Below are 24,261 nucleotides of genomic sequence, written 5' to 3'. Positions count from 1 at the left end.
CGATGTTCGGTAAACCATGCTGTACATATATGTGCTTTGCTGTTCCATTTACACAGCAGTGTCGGTTTAACATAATTTTTAAGGACCCTAAGATTTTCAGAATAGTAAAAGACCACTGGCTTCAACATCAAGTCACCACCTGCATTAGTCCTAATGAAAGAGTCCTTCAAAGGACTTGTCCTTTGAAGCTTTGAAGCTAGGCACTGACTTCTCCTCTCTGGCTGTGGAAATCCTAGGTGTCATCTTCTTCCAAAAGAAGACTGTTTCACCTACATTGAAAATCTGTTGTTTACTGTAAGCACCTTCAATAATTATCTTAGCTAGATCTTCTGGAAAACCAGCTGAAGCTTCTACATCAGCACTCCCTTGAACTTTTATGTTATAGAGATGGCTTCCTTCCTTAAACCTCAGGAACCAACCTCTACTACTTTCAGACTTTTCTTCCACAGCTTCCTCACCTCTCTCAGCCTTCACAGAATTAAGGAGAGTTAGGGCCCTGCTCTGGATTAGGCTTTGGCTGAAGGGACTATTGCGGCTGGTTTGATCTTCTATCCATACCACGAAAACTTCCTCCGTATCACAGCAGTAAGGCCGTTTCACTTTCTTATCATTCACGTATTCACTGAAGTAGCACTTTGAATTTCCTTCAAGAACTTTTCCTTTGCATTCACAGCTTGAATGGATGATGCAAGAGGCCTAGCTTTTGGCCCATCTCAGCTTTCTATATGCTTTCCTCGCTACGCTTCATCACTTCTAGCTTTTGACTTAAAGTGAGAGATGTGTGGCACTTTCACTTGAACACTTAGAGGGCACTGCACGGTTATTAACTGACCTAATTTCAGTATTGTTGCATCTCAGGGAATAAGGAGGCCCAGGAGGAGAGAGATGGGGGAATGGACAGTCGGTGGAGCAGTCATGACACACACATTTACCAATTAAGCTCACCACCTTGCATGAGCATGATTCATGGCACCCCAGAACAATTACAATAGTAACACCAAAGATCACTGATCACAGATTACCATAAAAGGTATAATAATGAAAAAGTCTGAAATATTTTCACAATTACCAAAATGTGTTCGAAAAACATGAAGTGAACAAATGCTCTTGTTAAAATGGCAAAAATAAACTTGCCGATGCAGGATTGCTAAAAACCTTCAGTTTGTAAAAAACACAGTATCTGCGAGGTGCAATAAAGTAAAACACAATAAAAGGAGGTATGTCTGTACTTTTGTTGTTGTTGTTGAGATTTTCTATTTTGTATTTGTAATTGCTTGTTAGAACATTTGTATGATGGCTGCTTTAAAATTTCTTCCCAGATAACTCCAAATCTGATGCAATTTGGTGTGAAGGATTGATTGTCTTTTCTCACTCAAGTTGTGATTTTCCTGGTTCTTGGTATAACAAGTGATTTTTTTATTTTATCATCAACATTTTGGCTATTATCCTAGAAGACTGAGTCCTATTTAAATCTTTTGTATTAAAAGGCAGGCTCTTTGCTTCGATAAAGCACACAGGTCCCGGTCTACTTCTTCAGGCTGTGGTTCTAATGACAATTAGTTTTCAGGGCACTCATAGTACTATTTCACACTGCATGGCTTTTTTTCCAGTGCCACACGGGTTTCCATGGGACCCTGCTGGTACCTCTGTTGGTGAGGATATGGGAGGAGGGAAGGAGGAATTTCCTCAGACTGGGCCACCTGGTACCTCCAGGTGGGGGAGGAGAGTCTCTAGGCCACAGAAACAAAGAGCACTTTCTGGGCTAGGCACATGCTGTAACAGTACCCCTTTTGCCAGACCCCCTGGCCACTCAGTCTCTCACTGGGTAAGGAGAATCTCATGCCCAGTAGGGAATGAGAGTACTTCCCTGGACCTCTTACTGTCAGTGGAGTTCTTGGTCACTTTTCCCTTGCTAGAGCAACCAGACTCACTTGGTATAGTTCGAGGGCTCTCATTTAATCTTAGGGAAGGAACGAGCCTACCTGCATCACATTCTGTTGCTGGGCTGGGGAGTCAGGACCTGCGTCACCTTTTGCTGTTAGGCAGGGGTTTTAGGAAACTCGATCACTATCGTTTTCCTCCATTAGTAGGGTCCCTAACTAGTCTACCCTCCTCTTTCCATTTTTCAGAGTTCTCCTTTGGTTGCCCATTGTTATTTCTGGAGTTTATAGGGGCGCCTGGGTGGCTCAGTCGGTTGAGCAGCCAACTTCAGCTCAGGTCATGATCTCGCGGTCCGTGAGTTCGAGCCCCACGTCGGGCTCTGTGCTGACAGCTCAGAGCCTGGAGCCTGCTTCGGATTCTGTGTCTCCCTCTCTCTCTGCTCCTCCCCTGTTCATGCTCTGTCTCTGTCTCAAAAAATAAATAAACGTTAAAAAAATATATTTCTGGAGTTTATAGTTATACTCAGTGGAGAGGAGAGGGGAGAATTAACCCTGAAGATACACACAGAGCACATAGAGTGATGTGCAGTACACACAGGTAAAGTACAATAAATATTACTATTAATATGGAAAAGCGAGGGGATAAAAATACAAATAGAGTGGCATCAGAGTTCAAAGAAGATACATAAAATTTTAATCTGAATGGTTAACAGAAACTTTATGGAAGGGGTAGCATTTGAGCTGAGATGTTAATTTGGTAGGATTTTATTTATAAAGATTAGGGGAAAATATTTTACGACAAAACTAAAAATGTATTTGGGGGAGTTCATTCTTCAAGAAAGAGCACAAAGGTACAAAAGTGGTAAAATGGCAAAGTACAAGGAACATGAAATTTAAGTACAGGCTTCATTTTTTTTTTTTTTCTAAGAGCACTAGAACATAAGGTTGGAGGCATGTGGGGACCAAATTTTTGAGAACACCAGATTCCAGGCTCACAGATCTGAGCAGCAGAGAATCATGGATTTTGAGCAGGTTGAAGAGGAAGAACAAAGTGGGGAAAGAGAAAAGGAAGTAACAGAGGGCCCTGGAATGTTAGAGAGGATGAAAAGACAGTTAACAACTGACAGAAATATGGGAAAACAGCATCCTAGGCCAGGAGACCAGCAAGTGTGAAGACCCGAAAGCACAGGCTGCCTAGCTTCTTTGAAGAATAACAAGAAGGCCAGAGTAACTGGTGCAGAGTGAATAAAGGAGAAATTAGTACAACATGAGGGCAGAGAGGTAAAAGGCAGTAAAATAAGGGATCATGTTGTATAAGGTCATTTAAGTCCATGATAAGGACTTGAACTTTTTTCTGGGTAAGAAGAATATAGTAAGCGAGAGTGACAATTTTTTTTTTAACATTTATTTATTATTAAGAGAGAGACAGACAGACAGACAGACAGACAGGGCATGAGCAGGGGAGGGGCAGAGAGAGAGGGAGACACAGAATCCGAAGCAGGCTCCAGGCTCTGAGCTGTCAGCACAGAGCCCGACGCCTGGCTCAGAACTCACGAACTGTGAGATCATGACCTGAGCTGAAGTCGGTCGCTCAACCAACTGAGCCACCCAGGCACCCCAAGAGTGACAAATTTTTAAAGCTGAACTTAAATTCCTATTTCCCATTGGCTTATATATGGCAAACTCTTGTTTTTGCCCAGAGAGCTAAGAATAGATTATGCATTCTAAAGGGTTATTGAAGAGGAGGAGGGGGAGGTAGGCAGACTTGGTGGCTTTATTTCATCTGCAAATGCTAAAATATTTACTCTCTGGTCCTTTATAGAAAACATTTTGCTAAGTCCTGTCTTATAATTTCAGAGATACTTAGTATTCATTATTACTGAAATTAATATAAGATTAGCTCACATTTTTATTCAATGCTACTATCTCCCAGGCACTTTATTATTATTATCATCATCATCATCATCAGCCCTCTGAAAGAAGTGGTATTATTCCCAATTTATAGATGAGAAAATAGGTTCAGAGTGACTTGAGAGGCTTGCCTTATTTTTCAAAAGAAGGCTGTATCAACCCAACTCTTCTGCCTAGAATAACTAGTCTAGAAAAGAAAATGGACTAAACTAGTCCGTTTCAAAGCCTCAGAGCACAGCCAAGCAGCCAGGGCTTGAAAGAATAAGACCTCAGAGTTAAAAAATTAAAATGAACCCCACTATTCTGTGCTACTTTTTCCCCTCAAGGAAACCACTGCAGATTCATAACTGGCCAGGGCAGAGAGGAGAAGCAGCAGAGCAGTTAAGAGGGTAGGAAATAAAGTAGAGCTTTCTGTCATCTCAGGAGGCTAGCAGACCAAAACTGGAGTTCAGGGTTATCAAGACAGGCAGAGCTTTAAAGACAAAGCAAGAACTCTGAGAGAAGAAACAAAACCAAGCTTGAATTCAGAGCAGCTTTGCCCCTAAAGGCATTTGCCAATTTGCAAACAGTGGCCAAGAGATGGAGAAACCAAGCAAAATTTCTCAAAAAGATTTCTATTTTGAAAGTGAAACAGAGGGGCGCCTGGGTGGCTCAGTCAGTTGAGCGTCTGACTTCAGCTCAGGTCATGATCTCACAGTCCCTGAGTTCAAGCTTCACGTTGGGCACTGTGCTGACAGCTCGGAGCCTGGAGCCTGGAGCCTGCTTCGGATTCTGTGTCTCCGTCTCTCCCTCTCCCTCTCTCTCTCTCTCTCTCTCTCTCTTTGCCCTCTCCCACTCACATTTGCTTTCCCCTCCTCAAAAATAAATAAACATTAAAAAAATTTTAATTAAAAAAAAAAAGTAAAATAGAGCTTTCAGCAGTCTCAATGCTGGAGGGAACAACAGAAGGAGTTACTAGAAAACACATCAGTAACTAAGCTGTTATAAGAAAAGATAGGGGCACCTGGGTGGCTCAGCCGGTTGAGCATCCGACTTCAGCTCAGGTCATGATCTCACAGTTTGTGGGTTCCAGCCCCGCATCAGGCTCTGCGCTGACCGCTTGCTCAGAGCCTGGAGGCTGCTTCAGATTCTGTGTCTCCTTCTCTCTCTGCCCCTCCCCCGCTCACACTTTGTCTCACTCTGTTTCTCAAAAATAAATGTAAAGAAAATTAAAAAACAAAGATAGAAAACCTGAATAGACCTAAAACTATTAAAGAAACTGAATCCATAGTTTAAAATTTGCTCATTAAAAAAAACTCCAAACTGAGATGGCTTCACCAGAACATTCTTTTAAACATTAAAGAAAGAAAGAATACCAATCTTACCAAACTTTTCTAGATAACAGAGACTGAATATACCACTTTAAAAGGCTACTGTAACCTTTATACCAAAAACATGACAAGAACATTATGGAAAACAAGAATTGTGGGGCCAATTCTCTCTCATAAACGTGGATACAAAATTCTAAAACAAAATATTAATAGTATCCAGTGATACATATATACACTTTATATACATTTATACATTTTTTAAATATCTTTATCAAATTTGCTTTATTCTGGGAATATGGAGATGGTTCAACACAGATACAGAATTAAACAATATGATTCACCACATTAAAAGAACAAATGGAAAAAAATCCAGGAATCATCTCAATAGATGCAGAAAAACCATCTGATAAAAATTCTACACCCATTCATGACTAAAAAGAGAAAAAATGCCTTAGTAAATTAGGATTAGAATGGAACTTCCTTAATCTGATAAAGGGCATCTACAGAAAATATTAGTGATATTTTCATCAAAAGACATCATGATAAACCAGACTGGGAGAAGACATTTCTAAATACATACACTTTAACATACATACTATACATACCTATACATATATGTGTGTGTATACACATATATACATATATACACACATATATACGTGTGTGTGTGTGTGTGTGTGTGTGTGTGTATTCATGTCTGAAATACACAAAAAACCCTACTGGTCACCAAGTAAAAGGTAAATAATCAGTATTAAAATAGGAAAAAACCTGACCAGAGAATATCTGGGTAGCCAGTTAACATAAGATCCTCAACCTGATGAGTCATCAGTGAAATGCAATTATTAAAAGCACCATGATAATACTGCTTCACAGCTACCATAATGATTTAAAACAGACACTACCAAGTGTTGACAACGATGTGGAATAACTGGAACTATCAGAGGCTGATGGCTGGGTAAAATCTGATACGATCTCTTTGGAAAATTACTGAGTACTATCTACTGAAACTCAGCATATGCATGCATACTCGATGAGCTAGCAATCTACTCTAAGATATATACCCAACAAAAGACATCAAGAGTGTTCCAGCAGCATTACTTGCAATAGCCACGAAGGGGTTCAGGACAGGCCCTCCCAGAATGTGCCACTTTGGCATATGGATTATTTTTTAAGCTGAAGGTCCTTGAGATCCTGTGGCCCCATGAGAAACTTTTGCCCCTCCCTTAACTAATAGAAGAATCTATATTGGTGGGGGGGGGGGGGGTTCTTTCCCAGAATAAGGGTTATTAGCAGAGATCATCTTTTTTAAGATTTTGTTTTTAGGTAATCTTTACACCCAATGTGGGCTCAAACCTATACCCCAAGATCAAGAGTTACATGCTCTACCTGACTAAGCCAGCCAGAAGCCCCCAGCAGAGATCAATTTTATCTGGGTGAACCATCTGTACAGCAGGGCAAACATCTAATTACCAAACATATGCTCTACTTACCGCCCTGTGAATTATATTCCTTTCCTCTGAAGTTCCAGACCCATGTCCCCTTTCTCCTTAGTTGAGAATGACATATATACCTTATTTTGCCTGATTATTTTTGGAATTTCCATGTCTATGTGGACTCCCTATACAGATGCCTACTAAATTTGATTTTCTCCTGTTCATCTGTCTTATGCCAATTTGATTCTTAGCCCAGCTAGAAGGACCTTTGAGGAAGAATTCTTGCTTCCTGACAGCCAAAAATGAAACTTAAAAAGAAAAAGTCCATCTACTATAGGATGAAAAAATTGGAGTATATTCATTCAATGAACTACTAAATAGAATGAAAATGAATGAATTACTGCTATGTGCAATAATATTAATCTCCTAAATATAATTTTGAAAGAAAGAAGCAAAAAATACATATCATTAATTCCACTCATATAAAATTCAAAGACAGAAAAACTAAGTTGTGATGACAAAAATCAACATTGATATAATGCTTGGGAGAAGTTGAGGACCAGGAGGGGAACATAAGGGGGGACTTTGGGGGAGCTGAATTCTTCATCTGAAAGACAATCACATGTATATAATCACTTTGAGAGAATTCATCAAGTTGTACACTTATGACTTACACATTTTTATATATGAATGTTACACTAAAAATTTTTTTTTAGAGGATGAGAAAGAGGAAGAGGAAGAGAGGGAGGAAAGAGGGAGACAGGTATCTGATATCACATACCAGTCTGTATGACTACAAGCCCATGCTTTTAACCAGGACTGCTTATTTATCTTTAGATTTTACTAATAATTTAAATACTCTATTAATTGAAAACTGAGGATCTTGGTGGATATAACTGATGATAAAGCCCTTGTGTAGGTCAAAGAACCAGCCCTTTTTAGGTCATAAGTGGCCTTCTTGATTTCATTTGACTGCAATAATTACATTTTTATTCCCCAAAATCCAGAAAATATTTCATTCTTATGGGCTGTTGTGGATATTCCATTCACATTTTAAAAATAAAACACACTCAAAGGAATATTCATTTTTTAAAAATTGGTATAGAGACAACTAACTAAATAAATCTAATTAATGGGTAATGTTTCTGTAAATACAAAGAACAGAGATTTGATATTTACTGATATTTATCGATTAGCATGAAAACCATCAGGTTTCAAAACAGTACATTAACCATAATATTATAATTTTTGTAGAATAGAATAGATTTTAATACAATGGAAAAATGGGAAAAGATCTGTAAAGATATACATCAAAAGTTAACATAATTAACATAGTTATTGTTTGATGTTTAGAAATGGTTTTTCTTCTTTCTCTTATATATGTATTTTCAATTTTGTTATGAATAGATATTACTTAAGTGACCAAAAAAGTTTAAAAGTACATATTGGGGCACCTGGGTGGCTCAGTCAGTTGTGTCTGACTTCAGCTCAGGTCACAATCTCACAGTTTGTGAATTCGAGCCCCGCATCAGGCTCTCTGTCAGCATGGAGCCTACTTAAGATCCTCTACCCCCCTCCCTCGCTCTCACATTCTCTTTCAAAAATAAATAAACATTAAAAAAAATTTTTTTAAAGAAAAAGAGTATATATTATAGGATTTTATTCGTACATATGAAGTTCATCAATAAGCAAAACTCACTACTCAAAGTCAAGATAGACATCATCTTTGGGGATATAGGAAATAACCCCTAATGGTGTATAAGTAAGACTTCTGGAATGCTGGTAAAGTTCTACTTCTGGATGTTGGTCCTAGTCACATGGGATGTTTAGTTTGTGAAACTTCATCAAGCTATGCACTTTTCTTTTACATATACATATATGTTTTTTAAGTACACTTCATGCCCAGCACAGAGTCCAGCTCGGGGCTTGAACTCACGACACAACCCTAGATCAACACCTGAGCTAAGATGAAGAGTAGGATGCTTGACTGACCAGGACACCTAGGTACCCCAGGCTGTGTACTTTTCTGTATGTATAATTCAATTAGAAGTTTATCAAAAACTCTAAGTAGAGTGTTTTCATTTCCCTAACAAAATGCTATTTGTTTTTGCTTTTTCTCATTTATGGCCTTAAATCTTTTTTTTTTTTTTTCCCTGCTGTGAATCAGTTGCCCACAATAAGAAAAAAACATCTCATCCTTAATATGGAATTAGTAGTTTATTCTGAGCCCAGATTATATGAGTAACATTTAAAAAATAACTCTTGGGGTGCCTGGGTGGCTCAGTCAGTTGAGTGTCTGACTTTGGCTCAGGTCATGATCTCACGGTTCACAAGTTTGAGTCCCGTGTCAGGCTCTGTGCTGACAGCTCAGAGCCTGGAGTCTGCTTCGAATTCTGTGGCTCCTTCTCTCTCTGCCCTCCCCTGCTCATGCTCTCTCTCTCAAAAATAAACAAACATTGGGGCGCCTGGGTGGCTCAGTCGGTTAAGCGTCCGACTTCGGCTCAGGTCACGATCTCGCGGTATGTGAGTTCGAGCCCCGCGTCGGGCTCTGTGCTGACTGCTCAGAGCCTGGAGCCTGTTTCAGATTCTGTGTCTCCCTCTCTCTCTGACCCTCCCCCGTTCGTGCTCTGTGTCTCTCTGTCTCAAAAATAAATAAACGTTAAAAAAAATTTTTTTTTAAATAAATAAACATTAAAAATTTTAAAAACTTATATAAGTATGGTTTCTTCTTCTTCCTTACAATTAAAATGTATTTAAAAAAAAAAAAAAAAACAACTAATACCTAAATGAAAGTTCCATTCATTTTAGTTCAGTTAAAGAAAATCTTATGAAAAAAATTTTTTAAATGTCAAAAGTTCCATTACAGGGGTGCCTGGGTGACTCAGTCAGTTAAGCATCCCACTTCGGTTCCGGTCATGATTTCACAGTTCATGAGTTCAAGCCCCATGTCATGCTCTACGCTAACAGCTCAGAGCCCGGAGCCTGCTTCAGATTCTGTGTCTCCCTCTCTCTCTGCCCCTGCCCTGCTCACGCTCTGTCTCTCTCTCCTTCAAAAATAAAAAAAATAAAAATAAAAAGTTTCGTTAAAGTACACCTAAAACTTTAACATTATGTGTCAACTATACTTCCAACTCAAAAAAGTTTCAGGGGCACCTGGGTGGCTCAGCTGGTTGAGAGTCTGACTTTGGCCTAGGTCATGATCTCGCTGTTCCTGAGTTTGAGCCCCGCATCGGGCTCTGTGCTGGCAGCTTAGAGTCTGGAGCCTGCTTCAGATTCTGTGTCTCCCTCTCTCTCTCTGTCCCTCCCCTGCTCATGCTCTGTATCTCTCTCTTCTCAAAAATAAATAAGCATTATTTAAAAAGTTTCATTACAGATATTAGTTATTAGTGATATTATTTAAATTTACCTGATAATGAGGTTTATACCATTGCTTTAAGTCCCAGTCCCAAAGAATCATCTGGAAAAAAAAAAAAAAATTAGTTACAAACCAGAATCCAACAAACAAACATATGTAAAGACAAAATGGAACATCTTTAATTACAGATACCTAAAATAGCTTACAGCTTGGAAGGGGAATTGGGAAGGTAATAGTAAAAATTATCTCTAGACAGAATATTCCATAAATTATGTACTCTGTGATTGAGAAATCAAAAGAATAGTCAGAATAAAGTCACTATAATAAGCCATATTAAATAGAAAAATATCTATTACCACAAAAAGGAAAATACAAATCAAAATAACACCTATTTACTAAAAAATACAAGAAAAATGACAAATCATCAGCAACTCTCCCTGTCCCCACCGTCTTCAAAGGATCATCACTCACATCCTAAACCAGTGTCAATGGGTGGTGCTATTTCCTTACTAATAAGGCACCTGTCAAAATCCATTTTAAAAGCTTATCCTTGGGGTTAGATTAAGTACAAATCATACCTGATTATAAAAAGCAACACTCAACCCTTTTGATATGCAGATAATTACGATGGTTTTCCTGTCTCTTTAAAGGCTATCAGTGATAATTTCTTAGTCCCAGACTAATCTTTTTCCTGTCCTTTTAATTCCCAGCAGACTTTTCTGGCTGCTTCCCCTTCCAATAGTCCCTATGCTCCAGGAGGAAAAAATTAGCTTTCATTTAGCAAGCTATAACTGCTATCTATAGTTAATCCTAAATTTCTTTTAAGATTATTTAGTTAACAAATAGGTCTCCTCCTTTTGCCTAAATAGATTATAATTGCAATTTTCTACACAGTTTTGAACCCCAGTCTTGAATTTAAACGTAACTTGTAATACAATCACCTGATTTCCATATACTGAACTATTGTTTTTTTCAAGCCCCCAGTAGGGGGGCTCCAACTCACAACCCAGAGATCAAGAGTTACACACTCTACCAACTGAGCCCGCCAGATGCCCCTATACTGAACTATTTGTATTGTTTTTTGTCATTAGGTCTTCTGTCTCCAGGTTGCAAAAGATCTTGAAAGTATTATCCACTCTATCATTGGTCCAATATTTTATCAGGAGTTGGCAGATTTTCTTCTGTAAAGGGATAGATAGTAAATATTTTAGGCTTTGCAAGCCACCTAAGGTCACTATGACATAATCTTTTTTTGTTTTACAACCCTTTAAAAATGCAAAAACATTCTTAGCTCAAGAGCCACACAAAAACAGGCTCCCTGGCTGTCCGATTTCATAGATGGGCTATAGCTTGCTGAACCTTATTGTATATAATATTCTCCCCTCCTTAATCACTCAAAACATTGTCAGCTGTCATTATCTCCATGTCCTCGTCAACATCCTTGCAGAAGGTCATCTCTTTGCCAGTGAAAAGAAACCTGTTCCTTCCCAAAGAAAATGCAGACATACTATGACCACTTATAAAATTCAGGGGCCAGTACCACAAAATGGCTATAGTAGAACTATATGCAAAACACATCATGAATATTAGTAGGTTCACTAAATTTATGCAGTACTTTATATGGCTCTAAGTGTAGTCCTGATATAATTATTTCAGGTTGTGATTTGACCAGGATACATTCCAGGTTCTACAGACATGTAATTAATGCAGTTTAAGATGTTAATAACTTTCTAAAACACTCACATTAAGAATAGCATAACTTAAATCCCCGAGTTTCTTTTATACTTGGTACTGCTAGGCTCCATTTTGTCCATGCTATTCTTATACAATAAAAACCTGCAATACTTTACTTCCGTCCTTAATTTAGCCTATCAACGTTTTCTTTTGCGATTGAGGATGTCAACTAGCCTATTCACCATTCCGCTCATTGTTTGTAAATCTGATGTTTTCTTAAGTACACCAATAAAAGTACAGAATAGATAGGTGTGAGGCCAGAGCCACAGGATGGGTCATCCAAAATAACCCAGGAGATACGCATCAATTCACTAATTTGCATTCTAAATCTACAAACTTGCCCAAGTGTACTGTCATCCAATCCATACTTATACATTTCTTCTACAAGCATGCCATCCAACAGTGCCTATTCCACATGCCAATTCCTCATATTCCCAATTCATCAGTCTAAGTAGAAGCTGATCTCTTGCTAAATCAAGCACATTTGCAGAAGGACAGCTTCCTAACAGTGAGTCTTCCTTGCACCTCACTTCATTCACCTGGATAATTAAATAAATACTATCTTTTTCAAGGTTTGTACTCTAATGCCGGAACCGTATTTGTATTTGTGTCACGCATTCTTACTGGTTGTCCTGTCCCTCCCAAGCTGGTGAAAATTTGTTCCCGGGAAACAAAAAACATCTTAAAACTAATAAAATGGGTATAGCCCTCCAAACGCCACAGTATATAAACAGGCTGTCAATCTACTGTACTGAAATTTCATAGAGGGGAAGGGATGACTGGAGGAAAAACAGTGTTTAAAACAGCTCCTTAGGGGAGTGATAATGAAAATAAGGTTGCGAAATACTGAAATAAAGTAGTCTATCTTCTTGCTTACAAAAGCAACATTAGCTTACATTCTGAGAGACCCTTCCAGGCTGCCTACTCAGAAGCCGGTGCTAACATGAGAGGTGATGTATACTCTATTCTAACGGCTCTTGTAGGTTTTTGTCTGAAAACCTGCATGTTAAGAACTGAAAACAGATACCATGAAAGTCACAAACTTCTGGTAGACAGTCTTCTATTTAATTTGAACTAGCATATTAGTGATTTTGAAAAAAAAAAAAACACAAAATTTTTGCATGAGTAGATGTATGATCCAGAAGTTCCTTAGGTATATATTAGAGCAGTCTTATTCCAAGTGTGGTCCACAGTAAAATAAAGAAATTAGGATACATGTTTAATAATTTTTATAGCAATTAAACATTGCCAAAACATTTTTCGTGAATTTTACCAAAGCATCAATCCACCACAAATTCAGAGAAAAACCTTTCCAAAGCTTGAACTTTGCTATATGGTTTAATATAAATGCACATAGCTGCACTGTTTGGAGTAGCAAAAAAACTAGATACAACCCAAATGTCTGTCCATAACAAAAGGGAGAAATTTGTGTATATTCATACAGTGCAATACAATGGTGACAATAAATGAAGTACAGCTCCATACTATATAAATAAATCCCAGAAACATACGATTGAATGAGAAAAACAAGTCACAGAAGGATACATACAGTAGTAATTTCACACATGTAAAATATACTGAAATATACTTTTTAAGAATATAAATACATGAGAAACTATAAAGAAATGCAGTATGGGGGAGCCTGGGTGGCTCAGTTAGTTAAATGTCTGACTTGGGCTTAGGTCATGATCTTGTGGTTCCTGAGTTCCAGCCCCGCATCGGACCCTCTGCTGTCAGCACAGAACCCGCTTCAGATCCTCTGTCTCCCTCTCTGTCTTCTCCTTCCCCACTTGCACTCTCTCTCAAAAATAGACAAACATTAAAAAAAAAATCAGTATGGTGATTGTATCTAAGGGAAAAGAGAAGGAAATTAGATCTGGGAGTGGTGTACAAGGCACTTCAAACTTAATGGTAATGTTCAAAATTAATGGTAAAGGAGAATTGATGGTGTTCGTTATTCTTCATCTATACTTTATGCAAATTTTACAAGTTTTTGTTAAGCTTCAATTAAAAAGTTAAGAATTTAGATAGGTAAAGAAATGAAGATGGTGACTAGCAAAAACTCTTGAGAAATCACGCTGGAAATGGCGAGAATGAAATGGAACAACAGTTGGAGAAGAATGTGGGGATAATATTTTGTTGTTGTTGTTAACCTGGTAGGCTCTAGAATTTGTCTATACTTGATAGGAATGATCCAGGACAGTAGGAGCACTAATAATACAGGATAAATTGAGACAGATTCAAAGTAATAATACCCTTAATGAAAACATTGCTCAATGTCTCTATAATATTAGGACTTAGATAAAATTTAGGAAATACTAGGAAATAGTAATGGAGTATTCACTATTATTTATCAGATTATGATTTGTGAATCACTAGTCATTTGTCAGTGGTCTGGAATATTTAGAGGGCAAAAGGAATCAATTTAGCTTATAAATACTTCAGAATTGTGAAATATAAGATTAATTCTGATTTCCACACAAATATCATCTTTTTTTAAGGTTATTTATTTTTGAAAGAAAGAGACAGAGACACAGCACAAGTGGGGGAGGGACAGAGAGAAAGACAGAGTATTAGAAGCAGGCTCCAGGCTCTGTGCTCTCAGCACAGAGCCCAACATGAGGCTCAAACTCACGAGCCACAAGATCACGACCTGAGCCAAAGTCAGAGGCTTAACCAACTGAACCACCCAGGTGCCCCTCATCATTTTCATCTTAATAACTATTATATTCTTCAAAGCTGGGCAGGTGCCCTAGGTCTGTGTTATTCTTTACAAGTCATCTTATCTAAAGTATTTTTAGGTCATTCAAATATTCTTTACATCTGTTAAATCTGCATTCTTTTCATTGTTGTTGCATTATATCTCCAATCAAAAAACTAAATGGTTCTAAGTTGGTTTCCTAAAGCTTAATTAAGGTGTTGATAAAAACAAACATAAATAACTCAGAATAAATGCTAAGCCTAGAGCAAGAACAAGACTCCAATGCAAATGCAATACAAATCTCTGGGTGTGAGAATACCACACAAACCCATAAAAACAAAAATATTACTAGGGCATACAATAGTGAGTATCGAAAAGCTAATTTTGGGGGCTCAGTCCGTTGAGCATCTAACCCTTGATTTTGGCTCAGGTCATGATCTCACAGTTCCTGGAATCGAGCCTAGCTGACAGCATGGAGCTTGCCGGGGAATTCTCTCTCTCTCTCTCTCTCTCTCTCTCTCTCTCTGTGCCTCTCACCTAAGCACACATGTGCATGCACACGTGCTCTCTCTCTCTCTCAAAATAAATAACCTTTAAAAAAATAAAAGCTAATTTTTTTAAATTATTTTTTTAATGGTTATTTATTTTGAGAGAGGGAGGGAGAGGGAGCACATGTGAGCAAGGGAGGGGCAGAGAGAGAAGGAGAGAGAGCATCTGAAGCAGGCTCTGTGCCAACAGCAGAGAGCCCCCCAATGCAGGGCTCAAACTCACAAACCATAAAATCATGATCTGAGTCAAAGTCAGACGCTTAACCGACTGAGATACCTAGGCACCCCAAAGCTTATATTTTTTAGACTTGTAATTCTTTCCTCTATATTCTTCTGCATGGTTTTCACTTTGAAACTTTATCAAATAATGATGATAGGAAGCCGTGGAAACTTTCATGGCCTATACAAACAAAACATAAAAATGTTTTCGGTAGACCAACAGAATTTTTCTAGAACAAGCACATAATGCTTTCTTACATGAAACTGAAGATTTTTGTTCCTAAAACAGAAGAGACAAAAACTATAGAGGCACCATTCAGATTCTGTGCTCCTCACTGCAAAAGCATATTAAAAAAAGACAAACTATTGCCAAGAGATTTGTAAAGCCAGCCACACAGATGATAAACATTATGCTGGAAGAGTGAACAGAGTAATTAATTTCCAACATATATTTGCCATATGACACCTTGGGACATCACAGAATTGAAAAGGCATATAATGTAAAAAAGTAACTACTGGGGCTCTGTGTGGCTCAGTCAGTTAAGTGTCCAACATCAACTCAAATCATGATCTCATGGACAGTTCGTGGGTTTGAGCCCTGCATTGGGCTCTGTGATAACAGCTCAGAGCCTGGAGCCTGCTTTGGATTCTGTCTCCCTCTCCCTCTGCCCCTCCTCCACTTGCACGCTGTGTCTCTCTCTCAAAAATAAACAAACATTAAGAAAAAAATTTTTAAAAAGTAACTACTGTCACATTTGCATACAGTAGATATTTTACTTTATTGCTGGATAAATGCATTCATGTGCTAAGTCTGAATCAGCTCTTGGTGTATATGCAATACACATGAGGAAGGGTCGCAGACAAATTTTTATGTGTTTATCACTGAAAATCCATGCTACAAAAGATGATATTTTCCCCTATGTAATGATTATTTTGTGAACTCTGTCAGAAACTGAAAAATGTGTGTTGGAATAAGTTCTAAAAGAATTAGTTATCTGTACAGCAAGGAAAAGTCTTGCTAAACAATGACAATAACTCCTAACTGCAAGTTTATACGCTACTTTATTCACAGAAAACAGCTGGTGATTAAAACACATATGCTGGTCATAATTCAATGTTAAAGAAATAGCATAAATGTAAATGCACTCAATTTTTGGGCACAGAGTATACATCTTTTCAGTGTGCTATAGAAAATGAGGCAAAAAAAAAAAAAAAGAAAATGAGGCAAATATAAAAATATTAAAAAACAAAATATAAACACAAATAGTAAATATAACAGAAGTGTTTTTCTCGATAAGTCACATAGAGCTTCTATTTCTCAAGCTTTTAAGTATGATAAGGCCCATTAACTTAGCAACTGACACAACCCTGAAAATAATCTGCAGTGAGAAATCTCTTCACAATTGGCAGGGTCCATGTTGAATATTCAAAACCAACAGCCACAAACACTTGCTGCCTTCCATCACCAATTATGGGTTTGCTTGGATTTTTCTAATTTAAGAGAAATAGAGAAAAGAAAAGAATTTGGTTGGAGATAGGATGAATCTACAACACACAACCTATTTACTCATCAGTGAGCTGCAACAGAGATACCCTCAATACTGTAAACAATGTTCACGGATGTAAAAATACTGGAATTTTTAGTTTTTAAAAATCATATGAATCATTTTTATACATTTATCTAAAATTAGTAGGTGCCTACCATGCATAATGAATACACAGTGGATAGTATACAGATACTAAAATTTAAGAAGAATTGGTAGAAACATTTATTCCTCCTGTGTAATAATATATAGCTCTTTTAAAATCTTACTTCCAAGTAAACAGTGTATCAGTATATGTCCTGTATATATGTTGTTCCCAAGTCAGCAAAATTTTAGGCACTAAACTTTAGTACCAATACCAAAGTAGATCATGTAAATAATTTAAATATAAAAATAAGTAATTTAAATTAGCTAAATTTTGAAGCACAGTAAAAAAAGAAGTTATAGTGGGTATGGTAGGTTTTCAAAATATGGTTCTACTATAAGACATTGTTTAATAATGAAAGCATGAACTTTTAAGTGCTGTTTTAGGAGCTTCCAATATTATATTCATCTGTTTCCTTCTAAGCTCGAATATAATATAGTATCAGAAATCGATATATATTTTCACATACTGCAGTAATCTGTTCAAAAAAAACAGCATTTAAGTAACATATGAGGTGTATACTACTAAAAAATGTTTTTAGTTGATTTGATAAAAGGAACCCAAGACTATGCCTTCATATAAATTCAACTTTGTGGTTAAAAAACTGAATCCTGATAAAAGTTTCTGTTTGAATATGTTTGTAAGTCCAACATGCTTTACAGAACTCTGCAAAACCACCAACACCACAGTGAAACATCAGCAGTACAACCAGGAGATGTTATCAGGGTCAATTACGTCAATGAGGTTTTATTTCATTGTTCCCTATGTAGCCAAAAAGAAAAACATATATGTGCCTTAAGTCAAACTTACATTACTGTTGTACTTACGTGAAATTTAAAAAGTATTATGGTACAGCTGTGAATTAACTGTTACAATACCTTTTATTCTTTTATTTCTTAGTGATATTTTACTTGCGCTTTGTGTATAAATCTATCCTAATGAAATTGGCTGAATTTCAGTATTCCCAAGTTTTTCTGTATCTATGCTTTCCAACTCAGACCCAATAAAGAACCCATTTAACTCTGTGATTGAGTTTACTGAACATAAGCCAAAAACATAAATGGATAGCCAAAGCGTTTAACTAAAACTGTACTAAGTCCAACGTGCAAAGACAGTATCCTTGACCCCTGTATGACAAAGAAGGGCCCCGGTCAGAAAACCTGAGAAGCAGGAAAAGGGGTGTGTGTGTGTGTGTGTGTGTGTGTGTAGGGCAGGTGGTGGGAGGACTAGTATTAAAAACTAATCTCATTCACTACCCCTACTAAGCAATCAAATAATATGATTATGTTCAGGGTAACTTAGACTATATGCTATATCCCAGCACTATGTTAGGCACTTAATACCTATTGTCTCCTTTAATCTCTACTAGAATTCTCTGTGGTAAGCCTTTTTTCCCCATGTTACAGATGATACAACAGAGACTAAGAAAGGTTAAGTAACCTGCCCAAAGTCACATGACTAGTAAGTGGCAGAGACAGAAACTAGATTCAACTCTAACTCCAAAGCTTTAAGGATTTTTAACCACAATGCCACGTCATCTTAGAATTATCATCATTTACTAAATGCTGTTATGTCCTAACAATGTGGCAGGCACTTGGCAGCCATGTAAAATCACAACAATTTTTTGCAAGTAACCCCATTTTCTATATGGAAAAGTTGAGGCTTGGTGATCATACTAATACTTCGGCATTTGCCTCCCAGATTCCTTCTTTGCCCTTCCCTTGACCCTGGGGAGGCTGAACTCCCATGCAGCTGGTTTCTGCTTTGGCTGGGAGCCACCAGCAGGGAACTGGGGTCTTAGAGGAAAGAGAAATCAAAGTCATTTCTTTTCTGCTGCCTACATACCACTGTGTCCCCCCCCCAACCCCCCTTTACTACAGCTCTTACTAGATGGTCTTCCCTTCTGAAAACCCCATTTCCACCCTGTCCTTCCGGCCCCAGGTAACAGCTTTCCATAGTTGCTAGTCTCTAGCTGATGAACCATCCCTTGTCCATTCTTTTAACCCTGCTCATTCTCTCAAAGTAGATTCTTCATTAACATCTTTTTATTTGAACCACCCTGGCATGAATTCTATTTCTGCACCCCTGAATATACCGGGATGTTGTAACTAAGTTCACGTCGGCTAGTAAATCACAGAGCTAGAATCTGTACTCAAATTTTATCTCCCTCCAATTTCATTCCCTTTGCACTATGCTAAAAGGATAATTATTTGTGCTTTTATTAAACCTTTCCAAAAATGAAGAGTATCTACCTACACCTTGTTTTTCTTGATCAAATTACCCTAATATCTGATCCCATCTTCCCTATGCTTCATACAGTTACTACAGATGCACTCTCTTGAGCTCTACCCAATGGCCAGTTTTTCCATAAACATACTCGATCCCATACCAGGTGCCCACTTGAAGATATGTCACCAGCAACTCTTTCCCTCTCTCCTACAACATCATCTCCTCCCTCTACAAAATCATTCTGATTAGACTACAAACATGCTGCAATTTCTCACATACAAATACCTTCTCTCAGGATCACTTACAGCCAGCCAATGCCTCATTTCTCTGCTCTCCTTAATAGCAAAATCCCTCAAAAGAGTGAGGCTTACCCGTTGTTTCCAATTCCTCTCCTATAATTCTCTCTTGAGAACACTGATCTAGCTATACCGGTTTATTTACTGGTCCATGAACATGCCAAGTGAGTCCCAATAAAATTCATTCCCCTTTCCTTTTTCTTAATAAATTCAAAAATAAATAAATTACATAATACTGTATTATAAGGTGTGATTTTCTGAAGCTGAACTGATAATTCAGATTTTATAAAGTAGCACCTAAAATACAAGTTTCTTTCTTTCTTTTTTTTTCCCTGTCAGGAGTATAAACTCTGAAACAAAGATATTTTAAGGGACGGGATAAACATAGGTTGAGCAAGCAAAATACAAAAGTACTGAAGTCATGCACTGTTTGAAATACATAGAGCTTTCTTTAATCGGTGGAAGTACCGATTACTTAAATCTCTATGTCCTATTGACAAACTAATAAACATTTAAAATTTTTGTCCACTGGCTCTTAGGAGACCATTTTGCTTTTATCATTTGATGTTCTGAAATGCACTATGACACCTTTTTTAAATTTAAGTTACATAACCGTTCCACAGACCATGGTCTAATTACTGTGGTAAAGAAATTCAAGCACAGAGTACCATTTTTTAAAAATATTTTTTTACTTTTGAGAGAGAGCAGTTGGGGGAGGGACAGAGAGAGAACGAGATAGAGAATCCAAAACAGGCTCCTGAGAGGTCCTGACATGGGGCTCAAACTCACAAACCATGAGATCATGCCTGAGCTGAAATCAAGAGTCAGACACTTAACTTAGCCACCTAGGCATCCCCAGAGAACCATTTTCTTTTTTTTTCTTTTTTTTTTTTTTTTTATTTATTTTTGGGACAGAGAGAGACAGAGCATGAACGGGGGAGGGGCAGAGAGAGAGGGAGACACAGAATTGGAAACAGGCTCCAGGCTCCGAGCCATCAGCCCAGAGCCTGACGCGGGGCTCGAACTCACGGACTGCGAGATCGTGACCTGGCTGAAGTCGGACGCTTAACCGACTGCGCCACCCAGGCGCCCCAAGAGAACCATTTTCTAAGTATAATAGGTAATAGCTTCTATTCCACCAGTATTCTTAATCTCTTATTCTCTCTAGATGTTTTCAAAGTTTTACTTACCTACTCCTCTTCCAGACCTCCTATGCCTTTCTGGATACATATTTCGGTGTATGCCTCAGCTGCTTTCTCTGGCCTATGATTGAATAAAATTTTATCTCCCTCCCTGACACAGATTCTACCAAAGAATATATATTCTGGGGATAATATAGTAAAAATAACTGAAAAAATAGGAACTGTAAACCTTTAAAGAAAATAATTTCTATTTTCCCCCTACCGTGAATAAATAAAATGTTTTCCTTTTAAGTTACAATATAATTTTTAGTATAATTTAAGCACATAAGGGGATTAAACTAATGATAGCTAATATTTTTTAAAACCTTACTAAAACAGGGATACCTGGCTGGCTCAGTCAGTTAAGCATCCAACTCTCGATTTTGGCTCAGGTCGCGATCCCAGAGTTGTGGAATCAAGCCCCGCATTGGGCTCTGCACTAACAGCACAGAGCCTGCTTGGGATTCTCTCTCTCCCTCTGTCTCTGTGCCCTTCCCCCCCCCCCCACTTGCATGCGCATTCTCTCTCTCTCTCTCTCCCTCTCCCTCTCTCCCTCTCTCTCAAAATAAAGAAATAAAAAACTCTTAAAAAACCTTACTAAGACACTTGAATTCAGGACTGCATAAAGGATATCCTAATAAATATTCTAGAATTATAAGCATGGCTTATGAACAAGATCAAAAGGGGAAAAACGGTTCCTCACTTCAATAACAAAAATATGCTACAAACTTGATTCTGGGTCTGGAAAGAAAATCAGGAGATCAGAAGGTCTCCGGTGCTATCAACCTAAGATGGTGGTCTTACAACCAAGTCTAAGGACACCCTCATCTCTACATACAGTAAGTATGAAGGTGCCAGAGCCCAGGCTCTCAGACACTATACCATCCTTCTTCCCACCTACTTACGACTCAAGCAGAAGAGTCTGGGTTGCTTTTTTTCCTCTCAATCAACTCTAGACAGCTCACACAACTAAAAGATCCACAAACTGCAGACATTCAAGTAAAAGAAAGAAACTAGCTGGTCCTAGACAGGCACACCCTCTAACAAAGAAAATACAACATATATTTCTCTTCTGATTGCCCTTTAAAGTTTACCTAGGGACAGATAAATTATAGTTTAAACTTAAGAATGATGAGCCAACCAAAGACACAAGCAGTACTGGTGAAATAGTTACATATATGTATTGAGGAAAAAATTAAATATAACACAGCAGAGATGCAAAATCTCTGCTGGAAGACCCTTTGCTTGGGAATTCTGCTCTTTGGCCCTTTTGTATCTATGTCTCATGTATGTGTTTACAGAGACACACAACCTTTGTATTCCCAAATAACACGGAGAATCCTAATGGTATCTCACCATGGGCAGAGATTATATTTCATCATCAATTTGTAATCTCTGCCTCAAAAGGAGTACTTGAAGAGGACTGGAATAATCTTTTAGGAAAAAACTAGAAATTCCCCTTCAAAGGCTCAACTTTAGGCTTTGCTATCGCTCTGCAGTCTACCCACCCTACCCTGTCTTTGATCACTAAAACTACTATCAACGCCAGCTATGGGCCACCATTCTGGCTGAAGTTGGACAGAGGGTGGGAAATTCATGTAGGTAATATCTAAATATTGTTTGGGTCATGCATTTGAAAGAGAACAAATGATCGGTCTTTTAGTGTCTTCAGATTTGTCATTGCACTAAAATAAAACCTACTTAAGTAAAACCTACTTAAAAGAAGAGAGGCACCATATGCAAACCATATGGTCTGGCAAACTGTATGCAACAAAAGAAAATGAAAACGTGTATGTTCACTACGTTAGGCACGCTGTTGGGAGCTTTATATACATTATTACATTCAACCTTTATATTCATTCGGTGAGCAGTATTTTTTAATGTGTAATAAAACTTAGATTAAATAACTTGTTGGATGAATAAGTGACTCGTTTAAAAAATTCCTCTCTCTTCTTCCCCTTATCAATCTAATTCAATCTAGATATTTCTGACTTTCTGTCATCACTATATTTTTACATTTTTATTATATCAAACCTGGATGACTTTTAACAGCCTCCAATCAATTTTCCTCTCTTACAATTACATCCACATCATACAATAAAATCAATCTTCAAAGCCATTTGTACCATATTACTATCCTATTATAAATATTGAGAGTATATTTCAGCTAAAGGGAATTTAGAACTCAACAATTCCAATCTTTTCATTCTACAGATAAAGAAAACAAATATCAGAGTAACTAAGTTATTTTCCTTATCTTTCTTACCTCTGTGCCTAACTTCATTCAACAACAAAAATCCACCTGTAGGCAGACCTTTGAGTTACAAAAAAAAAAAAAAAAAAGGAACTATTTAGTTTAAAAAAATTTTTTTTCAACATTTTTTATTTATTTTTGGGACAGAGAGAGACAGAGCATGAACGGGGGAGGGGCAGAGAGAGAGGGAGACACAGAATGGGAAACAGGCTCCAGGCTCCGAGCCATCAGCCCAGAGCCTGACGCGGGGCTCGAACTCACGGACCGCGAGATCGTGACCTGGCTGAAGTCGGACGCTTAACCGACTGCGCCACCCAGGCGCCCCAGGAACTATTTAGTTTTAAGTGAGACAAACCATCTGCAAAGAAAATACAAACACCTCTCTCTCTCTGATTACCTTTTATAACTCTACCAACTCATCTTTCCAACTATACTCACATCTGATTATCTCCCCAAACCAACGTGGAGGAGAGGAGATCTAGAAACAAAAATCTGCTTACCACTTTCTACATCTGACTTAAACCTTATTTTTCTTGGTTTTATTTTCTACTTCCTATTTCTTAATCTCAGTCAATGTATCTGACCTCTGAAACAGAAGAAACACTTAAAGCCCACGGTAAAAGTATTCTTTAAACAATAAAGCTTCTTGGAAGCAACAATTGTAAGCTAATTTAAAAAAATAATAATCCAAAATAGATTATTCAATACGAACAAGCACATTGCCAGTATGGTAAAGATTCAAGATCAGAAACAGAGAACTCTGATTGTGCCAATGGCTACATCTCCGAAGTATAAAGACATTTCATACAAAAATGACTATATTGGAAAGTAGCACAGATATATTTAAGAATATTTCTTTCAGGGCACCTTGGTGGCTCAGTTGGTTAAGCATCCGACTTCAACTCAGGTCATGATCTCACGGTTCATGAGTTCGAGCCCTGCATCAGGCTCTCTTCTGCCAGCACTGAGCCAGCTTTGGATCCTCTGTCCTCCTCTCTCTCTCTACCCCTTCCCTGCTCATGCACATGTGTGCTCTCTCTCAAAAATAAATGAACATTTAAAAAAAAATTTTAGAAAGAATATTTTCTTGTTACTTGGGTGAAATCAAACAACTTTACAGGCATAAAATTTTAAATAGTAATTGTTATTATTAATAATTTTTAACAGAGATAATATTTACTAGGCCCTATCTGCCTTTATTTTATAACTGAATGTTAAATGTAGGAGATAAAGATATTAAAGAAAATTGTAATTAACCAAAACAGAAATTTGAAAATCAATGTACAGTAATAAAATTATTCTTTTTGAATTTAAAAAGAAAATTTACTATTTTTATTTGGGATTTTTATTGGTCAGATAGAAACTATTCAAGTTGCCAGCAATATCTGTTTGACACTACTGGACATTAGTTGAGTAAATAAGTTTTGTCATGGTAACCGAGCTTAAAATTAAGCAAAGATACTAGCCCCATAGCGACTTGATATGAAAATGAAAATAGAATTTCTAGTCTATATATATATA

General features: G+C 37.6%; 1 protein-coding gene and 1 long non-coding RNA gene across 2 annotated transcripts in view; both read right to left on the bottom strand.

Moving 5' to 3' along the window:
- The window catches only part of PDE3B (phosphodiesterase 3B), a 175,904-nt gene that overhangs the window by 62,183 nt on the left and 89,460 nt on the right, over positions 1–24,261 (bottom strand). The window contains exon 2 of the mRNA XM_058688323.1: positions 9,941–9,991. Coding sequence (XP_058544306.1) covers positions 9,941–9,991 — 51 coding nt within the window. The remainder of the gene's footprint in view (positions 1–9,940; positions 9,992–24,261) is intronic.
- LOC131487520 (uncharacterized) lies at positions 16,899–22,817 on the bottom strand. Its single transcript, XR_009249799.1, has 2 exons — positions 20,388–22,817; positions 16,899–20,150 (listed from the first exon to the last, which is right to left on the bottom strand). It is a non-coding gene; the product is annotated as an uncharacterized LOC131487520 (long non-coding RNA).

Source organism: Neofelis nebulosa, chromosome 10 (genome assembly GCF_028018385.1).
Source record: "Neofelis nebulosa isolate mNeoNeb1 chromosome 10, mNeoNeb1.pri, whole genome shotgun sequence".
NCBI lineage: Eukaryota > Metazoa > Chordata > Mammalia > Carnivora > Felidae > Neofelis > Neofelis nebulosa.
Note: the sequence above shows the minus strand (reverse complement) of the source record. Positions and strands in the feature narration are given on the sequence as shown.